Source organism: Haliotis asinina, chromosome 14 (genome assembly GCF_037392515.1).
Source record: "Haliotis asinina isolate JCU_RB_2024 chromosome 14, JCU_Hal_asi_v2, whole genome shotgun sequence".
Taxonomy (NCBI): Eukaryota; Metazoa; Mollusca; class Gastropoda; order Lepetellida; family Haliotidae; genus Haliotis; species Haliotis asinina.
The window spans coordinates 37,091,960-37,104,002 of record NC_090293.1 but is presented as its reverse complement, the minus strand read 5'-3'; the positions used below and the strand labels follow the sequence as shown (position 1 = coordinate 37,104,002).

Here is a 12,043-nt window from a genome sequence, read left to right as displayed (position 1 = left end):
CGAGTCGCCAACAAGTAATGAAGACATTTTCATATCACATGACTTGAAAACAGGCTGATACTGCCCAGCTCGGCCAGTTTTATAGTGATACATTTCGAGAAAGTTATGTGAGACACTGAGGGTTTATGAAATCATACTTCTCCCACGGCCCTCTTTAATGCTTTTATTGTCTGTAAGTGTGTTCAGGAAAGCAAGTTTATCTGAAAAGCTGGAAGTTTACAACATCCGGAAACAGCATCTCCGAGTAGCCTTTGTGTAGCAAAGCTCATGCAGTGAAAACAAATCTCTCCTGGTCCGGAGCTGGACAACCTAGAGACGTATTGGATGTGTTTTCATAGTTTCGTATGTTCAAATAATCTAACCATAATATGTCGTACGCAAATTCCGTAAGATGTCTCGTGTTACCTATCTTGTTATAGGTATTAAGTTTCTGATATGTTAAAATCATGCCATGAATAGCTTCACTCGTTTATCTGTATCTGTGATAGTTTTCATTGATGTCTGTGCTATAAAAAATGTGCGGGAAACCTTCTATATTCTTAACCACTGAAAAAAAAACCCAAGCCTTTCAAGTGTTTCATGTCATATAATTGGGTGTAATATCTCCTACTATTTTTTCAGTTTATTATATGTGTATATGTTTATATATATAATGAAACAAATGTCTCATATTAGTATTTGTAATTTAGTTAGTCATTGTGAAAAACGTTATAGAAGAAACGGTGGAGTAATCACTCTGAAGGGCTCTGACAGGTAATTAAGGGCAACAGTATGTAATCACAACACCTAGCTGATTGCAATTAGACAAGGGTAATTAAGCAAGCTTGATGCAGGTGTCATTAACAGGTCTATCAACTTCATTAGCCTGTGCAGTGCAGACCAAACACTGGGCGTCACTTTAAGCAAGGTGTTTGCTTCAAATAATCTATGGACAAAAATAGAATTTAAGATACATCTATGGGGCGTAAGATGCTTTAAATTTGACGACCAGAGAAAATCCTGACCAAACGCTTGTGGTCAGTGTCTTTGTTGAGAATATATATGGAAGAGAGTGCTGCACTTTGAGCAACGTGTTTTTCCATCAGATACTTCGCTTTGAGACTCTAGAAAGGATTAGTTAAGTAGATATAATACTATTCTATGTATATAAACACTAATCATTATCTATGCGTGGGGTTTGAGCTGTTTTTGAGTGCTCCGGCCAAGTCGGGCCGAACAGAGACTTAGCACTTTTGATCGAGGCTATGTTGAGAATGTAGAGCCAAAAGGGCTTCACTTTAAGGGACCGGTTATCTTTACATGTTGCATTTCATTGCATCACAAATAAATCTTTAAGTAGATATAATACCAATCGATGGACTTCAACATATGTCTGGATACATGTGTCAGGTTTAAGCTGTTTTAGGGAGGTCGGGCCAAGCCGGACCGAAAGCTTGTGATACTGTCTTTATGGAGAATGTATAGAAAATAGGGTTCACTTTGAGCAACGGGTTTGTTTCAAATACAAGGCTTTGAAACTCTGTAAAGCCGTATTTCGGTAGATATGATACTAAACTATGGATTTAAATAAAATTTAAGATACATCTGTGAGCCATAAAGTGTTTTTGAAAGGTCGGGCCAAGTCGGGCTGAACAGAGACTTAAGACTTTTGGTCGAGGCTATGTTGAGAATGGAGAGCGAAAAGGGCTTCAGTTTAAGGGACCGGTTATCTTTACAAGTTGCATTTTGTAACATGAAAAGGTGATATTTAGGCACATGTAGTAGATCTAATCTATGGATGTAATTACAATTCAAGATACATGGGTTAAGTTTAAGCTGCTTTTGAGAGGTCGGGCCAAGTCGGACCGAAAGCATGTGATACTGTGTCTTCATTGAGAATGTATAGAAAATAGAGTTCACTTTGAGCAACGTGTTTGTTTCAAATATGCCTTGAAACCCTTTGAAGCCGCATTTCAGTAGATGTGATACTACACTATGGATCTAAATAGAATTTAAGATACATCTGTGAAGCGTAAGGTGCATTTGAGAGGTCAGACCAAGTCGGGCCAAACAGAGACTTAACCCTTTTGGTCGAGGCTATGTTGGAAAGACAGGTAATTCACTTTGAGGGACCGGTTGTCTTTACATGTTGCATTTTGTAACACTACAATGTGATGTTTGGGTAGATATGATACCAATCTATGGATTTAAATACACTTCAAGATACATTTGAGAGGTGAAAGATGCTTCTGACGGAACATGCAAAACCGGACCGAACGCTTGTGATACAATGTGTATGTTGAGACTAGACAGAAAAGAGTGCTGCGCTTTGAGGAAACGTGTTTGCACATGCTCTGCTAAGTGTTTTTTAGGTAGATACTATTGCATTTTGTCTGTCATGTGTACTAGTAAATTTAAGCATTTACATACTCGCAGACTATTGGATTTTTGCTGGATTTATGCTTTTTAGAATACAGTGGTAATACATACGATTTTTGCGCGTGCAAATGCATTTTTCCTTTTTTGGATCCTTTATAATATATTACAAAATGTTGTGATTTAATATATGTCTTTTAAGACATATTTATAATCATGTAGCAGTTGCCCACTGGCTCGCCAATGCCCACTCCTCTTTAACATAAACATCCTCTGCTGATTCAGCATAAAACAATAAAAGTTAATTAGGAAACGCCAACTGTTTTAATTAAGGGAAGAAAAGCTGTAAAAACACTGTCACTTCCTGCCCAGAACCCCAGGATGTCACACCTCACGTGCTAAGAGAAGTAACCTTCTCACACAGACATATCAAGGGCAACACATAACAACAAGACAATGTCTTTTCTCTGGGACTCTCGGTATGTTATCAATGTTGGTTTTAACAGGGAGCCTATATAGATTGTAGAGTATCCCTGGTTTTAAGTATACATTTTCAACCAAACCATACCTGGAATTTTAGCTACCCAAATCCGCAGATTTTGTTTTAATAGTCTGCAATCCATTTTAAGTAGTAGTAGTGGCCCGGCTCGACTTTTCTTGGCCTGACTTTTAGGCCATCCCGAACAATTGAGGCATATGCACAGTAAACATCAATATTTTGTTACAGACTTGCCAGTTGGTGCTGGTGCAGTGTATGTGAGCATGCATGGTAACCGATCTATTTCATTCAGGAAGAATCAAGAATATCTCTGTTAAATTATTTTCTTCTTTCCTTTCAGATTCCACCTTTAGATGATATCAACAATACAGTGTTAAGTGGCTGGAACTCAGGTAAGCTTGTTACTTTTTGGTATTGATGGATAGTAACTCTCAAATCAGTGTCACATGTCGTATTTGGGATTACACTTTCTCAGTAAAGTACAAATTTTAGTACTTTGGTTGTGTTGAGGCCTATCTGGGATTTGAACCCACAGCCTCAGAGTGAGGCAGGTCATTGCAAGCACATAATACAATTTATACAATTAAGGGATAAATTCTCTTATCGACTTTGAGCAGCCAAATCTCTGATCTGTATGATTAAGGGGAGATAACTCTTATAGCTCTAGGTAACCAGTAGAAACTCGCAGTAGGACGTTAACGCCTGGTCGTTGTAATGGGCAAGGGCAGATAACTCCAAGGTTCTTTCACTTAGCACATGGTACCAGTGAAAGAGTCAAGGCCGGGTGCAGTGAAATATTTAGGCAAATGTCTAAATACTATCTGATCATGCAAGGAAGAGGGGCTACACTGGGGCGAGCGCGCCCAACGAGGATCGTAAAAACTAGGAAGGCGGGCGCAAAAAGGCGTCAGACCGAGCCGTCAAGAGTGACTGAAGGTCAAGCGACGAGTATCGATACAACGGCGGATGCACAAGAAGGGCGTAGAGGTAAAGCGAAATCTAATGCTAAAAATGCAGACAATATCAATAAATGGGATGAAAACGAATCGAGAGGGAAGTCAAATCCTTGTAATTGTAAGTGCAATTGTTCTGAAACGGCCACGGCAGTACCCGACGTGGTAAGTTCACCTTCCCTGTCTGAAGGTCAAGCAAGCAATGTGCAGGCAGCACCCACGTCGGTTCCCCACAGGGTAAATTGGTAAAATGCTGTCTCAGCAGATGCCAGTGTGAGTCCAAATGAGATGAACGCAGATTTGTTTCACAATGACATAGATTTACCAGTTGAGTTTAATCTAATTGCTGATGTTTGTGCCATTCCCATCATTTCAAGCTCAGCTACCCAGAGTCCAGATTCACTCGGTTCACTGATCCCTCAAGGGGTTAGGGATAAAATTCACAATGGGGAGTTTGTAGAGTTGGGGATATTGCTGAGAAATGACATTCCTGATTGGGAGGATACACAGGTGGGGTTTGCTTTAAGTGCTAGTGGGGCAATTGAACTGTTTAAGAAAAGGCCTGTTAACAAGATTGAAACAATTGACCAATGGACTAATGCATTCTTGATATTTACAAGTATCTATCTGGAGCATTTTCCAGAAAAACACCAGGAGCTCCTGAAATATATGAGCAGTGTCAGGTTAGCGTCACGTAGGGCCAGAGGATTAGGGTGGCGAACCTATGATCTACAGTTTCAGGCAAAAATAGCTCGTTTTCCCAACACATCTTAGGGTGTCATTGATCATGATCTATGGCTAGTCAGTATTATGCCCTCAAACCATCAACCGTTCAGGCCAATTAGTCAGATACCCCCAATGAGGTTCATAACAAATAAACAGATGAGGGCTCCATGTTGGGATTTCAACCTTAGTCATGTGCACGCTCATCTTGCAAATATGCACACACATGCCTAACCTGCTCAGACCCACACTCTTTTAAGACTTGTCCCAATAGCAAACAGTTGCAAACCAAACAGCTAAAGAAGTTGAGCTGCCTTCAAAAGGTAAGTCCCCAATTCACTTGGTAAAGTTATATGAGTATATCCAAAATTACCCTGATGTTGAGAGCAAACTACAACTAGTGCAGGACTTTACTTTTGGCTTTAGTTTGGAGTTTTCTGGTCCATGGATGGCCTCAAGCTCTAAAAATCTTAAATCTTGTAAGGAGCATGCTGAGGTAATCAGGGCAAAATTGATAAAGGAGGTAAGTAGCGGTAGAATGCTAGGCCCTTTGTCTGCAGCACCTCTGCCTAATTTGAAAATATCTCCCCTAGGGGTTGTGCCTAAAAAAGAGGCTAATACACCATCTTTCTTACCCAGAAGGGACTTCAGTAAATGATTTCATAAGTGACAAGTCAGCTTCAGTTACTTACACCAAGTTTGATGATGCAGTGTTAATGTTACAACAGTTAGGTCGAGGTGCCCTGATTGCCAAGGCTGACATCAAAAATGCATTTAGATTAATTCCTGTTCAACAATAGGATTTTGAGTTAATGGGGATTTCCTTTGAAGGCAGTTTCCATGTAGACATGTGTCTACCAATGGGCTGTAGGATAAGCTATGCTATTTTTGAAAGATTTGCAAGATTTCTTGAATGGGTAACAGCTACCAGACTGGATAGAGGGCAGCTATTGCATTATCTAGATGACTTTCTGTTTGGTGGCAGGACTGGCACAGTGACTGTAACAAAGCTTTGAATATGTTTCTCTCTGTCTGTAGTGAGCTAGGTGTCCCTATAGCAAGTGGGAAAACAGTCAAACCATGCACACAGTTAACATTCTTGGGAATAGAAGTAAACAGAGTACAACAAGTGTCACTTTTACCTCAAGATAAGACTAGAGCTGGTGTTAAGCTTCTTTGTGAGTTTCAGCAACAGCGGAAAGTACAGCTCAAAGACATGCAGTCTCTGATTGGAATGTTGAACTTCATTTGTCGTGTGATACCAATGGGTAGACCATTCTCAAGGAGGTTGATTGATGCTACCAAAGGTATATCCAAGCCTACACACAGGATCCGGATTACAAGAGCCATAAAGGAGGACCTGACAACTTGATTGTCGTTTCTTAGACACCATAATGGGATAACATTATTTACCAACAGGCTATGGGATGACAACACTAGAATTCAGATGTACACAGACAGTGCAGGTGGTATGGGACGAGGGTTTGGCTTGTATCTCAGTGGCAGGTGGGCTGCTGGTAAATGGCCTGTAGATTGGCACAGAAATGGCTACACAAACGACATCACCTTGTTGGAATTCTTTCCCATCTGGTTAGTAGTGATGATATGGGGGGACCATCTCAGAAACTCCAAAGTTATTTTTCACTCTGATAACAAGGCAGTTGTAACAATTCTCAACAAGTTATCATCCAGCTCCCCAAGGGTCATGGTGTTGGTAAGAAGCTTTACTCTGCAATGTCTCAAGCTGAACCTGTGGATAAAAGGGATGTACATCCCAGTAAAAACTAACATCATCACTGACTGTTTATCTCGTTCTAAATTTCAGCAGTTTCACAAACTGGCTCCACAGGCAGACCTGGAGGCAACCAGAATACCAGTGTCAATATGGCAGCATTTGAAGCAGAAGCTTTCCGTCTGCTAGACACATCATGGTCTCTGAACAGCCTACACGCAAGGATTGTCTTCCTTTGAGCGTTACAGGGAGGAGTGTCATCTGGCACACGCTTGGCCAGTATCAGTTAATCAACTTTTTCAGTATATAGGTTACATATCAATGTCAGGTAAAGCGCCATCAACCGTTGCATATCATATATCAGCAATAAGCAGAGCTCATAAATTAAGGTCTTTAACTGACCCTACAGACAATTTCATCATCAGGAGAATGTTACTTGGCATGAAAAGGGAGTCCCAAGTACCAGACGGTCGATTACCAATATCGCTACCAGTTCTGTGCTAGTGCACTTCCATTTGTTTGTAATTCAGAGTATGAGGCATCCTTATTTTGCAGTATGTTCACAGTGGGGTTCTTTGCTCTGCTCAGGGTAAGTGAGATAGTAAAGTCTGATGCTGGTCCTCACACAGGTATGAGAAGTACTGATGTTGTCTTTGAAGAAAATGCTCTCTGTTACAATCCGCTTCTCCAAAACTGACCAAGTAGGGAAATCACAAGTATTGAAGGTAATGGGCAAACCACATTTACAAGTTTGCCCAGTGAGGGCCTTTTCAGCTAATTTGGCGTATAGAAGTCATTCTAGCAAATCAGATATTCTTTTTATACATATGAATGGAACACCTGTTACAGGTAATCAGTTCAGATTTCTTTTAAAGAAAACATTGAACTTCATTGGTATCAACAATGTCAACTATAATATGCACAGTCTGCGAATTGGTGGGGCATCCCATGCTGTTCTAAATGGTGTCCCCTTGGAACAGGTTAAACAGTGGGGTCGATGGAAATCTAATGTGTTTAAACGTTATATCAGAATAGACATGCAGTAAGAGCTAACACCTTCAATTATTTCAGTGGCATGGTTGGTGGGTTCATCCTACATCTACTTGGCGAGGCGTCAAACAGCATACCTTAAGTATGGCCCTAACCTTGGTCTGGAGGACAAGGGATTAAAGGTAGTATGGCTGGGCAAGATGGGAATGAAGTGGGGGCAACTGGTGCCAACCATCAGGCACCGATTGAGGACCTCACCACCACTGCAGGTGCTACTGGTGCACTTGGGGTCCAATGACCTTACATCGACACCAGGCTGTGAGTTAAGTAATAGGATACAAGCAGATTTGATCAAACTACAAGAATTATTGCCACTAGGTACTTTGGTGTGGTCATGCATGTTGCCAAGGTTGAACTGGGCAGGGAGTATTGATGCGAGGGCAGTGGAGAGGATACGTAAAAGAAGAAACAGGAGAGTAATCAAAGCGATAGTTGAATTGGGGGGCACTTTTGCAAAGCATGATGTAGTGGGGGAGGACAAGGGTTTGTATAGGGAGGATGGGGTCCACCTGTCAACAATTGGTAATGCTATGTTGTTGAATAAATTTCAAGAGGTCTTGTCAACTTTGTTGTAAGGTTTACTGTAACCTTCATGGATGGGTGAGATGTAGTTTGGACTAAATCTGTAGAGGTATTCTCTCGGCAGATGCTCACAATACCTACTAGTTCTAGGCATAGGTAGGGTATGTGGCTGGGCTCCCCGCTCATATCATACTACCAGGGGGTGGGATTTGTGTAAGCACTCTGGTCTTATGATGTGGTGGCCCTCGGAGCCTGAGTGATACATACTGGGTCTTGGCCGAGAGAAATGGGCATCTATGTTGTGGCCTTAGCACTCATATGCTCTCATTGTCATTGGCGGAGGTGAGCTTACGGCTCTCCGAGGGGATTAAGGGTGGATTTAGGGTTGTAAGCAGTTGCTGGGGGTATATAGTTTATATTCAGGAATAAACTGTGCCCATTATTCCCAAATCGCTTCTTTGTTATTTGTGCATTAGCGTTTTAAACGCAGGTCATAAGATGATAAGTCAGAAGCTTAACCCCAAATATAATGTGTCGCATTTGACCACTTTCTAAATGCCATTGTGTACTCTCATGTTAGTGTACTATGAACTATAATCCTTTCTTGTGTTGCTTGGCTGTTGATGACCACAAAGTCAAAGGATTTATATGTATGGTCATCTCTGAGGTATGTGCAGAGGGTCAAATGGAGAGATTACCAAGCTGTCCTGCCTTTCATTCATATGTATATATTTAGGATCATTTCAGTTGTATGCATCACCATGATTTCAGTGTCTGGAACTTTCTATCTTGTACTGACTTGGGAGGTCTGTTGGAAAAAGGGTCAAGGCAGGAATGTCCGACACTTGCACATGTTGACTTAGCTGTGTTTACTCCTGTGACGTTGTCACTGATGTTGATTATATGATGTGTTTCAGGGGTGAAGACTGTGTTCCACTATGTGTCATCAGCACCAGATACAGTCGGGGAGTACAGCAAGAAGGCCGTGTCATCATCCGTCAACTTCGTACATGGAAACTGATGAGGACATGTTTTTGTGTGGCAGATAGCTGAATGACTGGGACTAGAAGCATGTGTCAACAAAGGACATTGATCAGTGTATATAGCAGGGTGTGTTCTCCTTCAAACCAACAAAACCAACACTAAACTGTTTGGTTTGTGCTCATTACCTGAACTGTAGAGTGATGTAATGGACAGTTTTCCATACCATCATGTCCTAAGGTATAAAATCCTGTATATTTAGGACAACTGTGACCTGGTGAAGCAAAGATGACTTTGTTTTCGGTAAACACTTGCAAAACCAGTTGTTTTTGTTTCGTTCTTCATTAGAGTGGTTACGTGTAAACCATCCATCTCAGTGAATGGCAGTTCACTATCGAAGTCCAGTTACCATTCTTGCAGAACCAGGTTGGAATATCATAGCTTGATTGTAGTATGTCAATATCTTTCATTGCCTTGTTGAGAGCATACCTTTTTCGAATTCTGTGAACCATGTTGTTTGTTGATTCCTTTGGCTTGACAATATATAGACCCTTTCGGCCAGACATTTTTCTCAGAAATTCCATCCTTCTCCTACAAAGGTGGACACTGTTCTTTAAAAATCAGCTAATTCCACCTGTGGAAGATGATCTTTGTCACTGTGATACAATCACACTTCATACTATCTAAACAAACTTTTCATGTCATTACCATAACTTTTGCACGTTCAGCTCACTATGACACTGTCAGATATCCATTTACAAACAACAGTCTAACCTGTCCTACATGTCACTTGCTTCACAACAAAAGTGACCTTCGGCAGCAATACTGAAAAGTAGTTCACTCTGCCTTTACAAAAAGATGCATTTGGGATGCGATGATATGTGTGAACCAAGTGAGAGAGTCTGACCACCCGATGCCTTTAGTCACCTCTTGCAACAAGCATTAGTTGCTGAAGATCAATTCCAACCTGGATCTCCATGGGTTGGATGTACTAAAAGTTCAAAACATTCTGAGTGGCAGGTATGTTCATAACTGTAGTACCTGCCTGTACTTGTTACCCTCATGAAGGCAACTCAGCTATTTAGGTTACTGGTGCAACAATACCTGCCTGCCTGTGTAACACCCCTACATACTACAAGCCATGATGTTCAAATGAATTATGTGCATAACAAGACAATATTTGAAACTGACATAAGTACATTAGAAGACTGGAACCTTTCTTTATCATTACACTCTTACCATCAAAGTTTTCTGGGGACAATATGCAATTGAATTCATGCTCCTCCACAATGACAGATTTCTTGGCAAATGTCATTCACGACACGACATTTGGGACATTACAACCACAGACACCACTACATGAGACACCACAACCAAAGTAACGACTACATGGGACACCACAACCACAGCCACCACTGCATAGGACATTACAACCACAGTCACTTCTACATGAGACACCAGAAACACAGATACCACTACATGGGACACCACAGCCAGATCCACCACTACATTTGACATCACAACCACAGCCACTACTTCTTGGGACAACACAATGGGAACCACCACTACATGGGACACCACAACCTTCACAAAATAGGGCATCACAACCACAGTAACCACTACATGAGATGCCACAATCACAGCCACCACCACATGGGACATCACAACCACAGCTACCACTACATAGGACATTACAATCACGGCAACCAATACACGTGACATCACAACGACGTCCACCACTACATGAGACACCACAACCACATCCACCACTCCATGAGACATCAGAAAAACAGCCATCAGTACATAGCACACCAGAAGCACATACGAGACTACATGGAACAGCACAATCAGAGCCACCACTAAATGGGACATCAAACAGACATTCATCACTACATAGGAAACCGTAACGACAGCCAACACTCCACGGGACATCACAATCACATCCACAGATATATGGGACATTACAAGCACATCCACCACTATATCGGCAATCACAACCACAGCCACCACTACAACATTGGTCATCACAGTCACAGTCACCACTACATGGACACCACAACTACACCCACCAATGCATGGGACACAACAAATATACCCACAACTACATGGGACATCACAACCACTGACACGACTACATGGGTTTACCACCACAGCGACAACTACATGGGACACCAGAACAAAAGCCACAACTACATTTGACATTACAACCATAGCCACAACTACATGGGACACAACAAACAGCTACCACTACAGGGGACACCAGAACTACAGCCAAATGTACATGGGACATCATAACCACAGCCACTGCTATATGTGATATGACAACCATAGACACCACTACATGCGACATCAGAACCACATCCACCACTACATAGGACATTACAACCACATCCACCACTACATGAGACTCCAGAATCACAGCCACCACTACAGTGGACCCCACAATTATACCTACCACTAAATGGGACACCACCACTACAAATGACATCACAATCGCAGACAAAAACTAAACGGGACATAACAACCACAACCACACTACATGGGACATCAAAACCACATTCACCACTATATAAGACATAACAGCAGCAGGCACCACAACACAGGACATCACAACCACATTCACCACTACATGCAATATAACAACCACAGCGACCAATACATGGGACCTCACAATCACAGTAACCACTACATGAGACACCACAATCACAGCCACCACTACGTGGGACATCACAACCACATCCATCACTACAACGGCAATCACTACCACAGCCACTACAACATGGGACATCACAGTCACAGCCACCACTACATGGAACATCACAACTACACTCACCATTACATGGGACACCAGAACAAAAGCCACAACATGGGACAATACATCCATAGCCACAACTACATGGGACACAACAAACAGCCACCACTACATGGAACATCACAACCACACTCACCATTACATGGGACACCACAATTATACCCACAACTACATGGGGCATCACAAGCACAGCCACAACTACATGGGTTTACTACCACAGCCACTACTACATGGGACACCAGAACAAAAGCCACAACTACATGGGACAATACATCCATAGCCACAACTACATGGGACACAACAAACAGCCACCACTACAGGGGACACCACAACTACACCCACCAATGCATGGGACACAACAAATATACCTATAACTACATGGGACATCACAACCACAGACACCCACTATATGAGAC

General features: G+C 41.9%; 1 protein-coding gene across 1 annotated transcript; it reads left to right on the top strand.

The window, feature by feature from the left end:
- Window positions 1-4,978: 4,978 nt before the first annotated feature.
- Window positions 4,979-6,451, top strand: LOC137261957 (uncharacterized). The gene is made up of 3 exons (XM_067799769.1): window positions 4,979-5,053; window positions 5,516-5,817; window positions 5,950-6,451. Exons 1-3 carry the CDS (start codon window positions 4,979-4,981, stop codon window positions 6,449-6,451), a joined length of 879 nt encoding a protein of 292 aa, XP_067655870.1.
- Window positions 6,452-12,043: the final 5,592 nt, after the last annotated feature.

Bases quoted from the DNA above. Each gene is read 5' to 3' on its own strand.
- LOC137261957 (XM_067799769.1), top strand. From the start codon at position 4,979: ATGGCCTCAAGCTCTAAAAATCTTAAATCTTGTAAGGAGCATGCTGAG. The intron at 5,054-5,515 runs GTAAGTAGCGGT...GTTTGGTGGCAG, and splicing joins GGGCAAAATTGATAAAGGAG to GACTGGCACAGTGACTGTAA. The intron at 5,818-5,949 runs GTTGATTGATGC...ATTTACCAACAG, and splicing joins GGTAGACCATTCTCAAGGAG to GCTATGGGATGACAACACTA.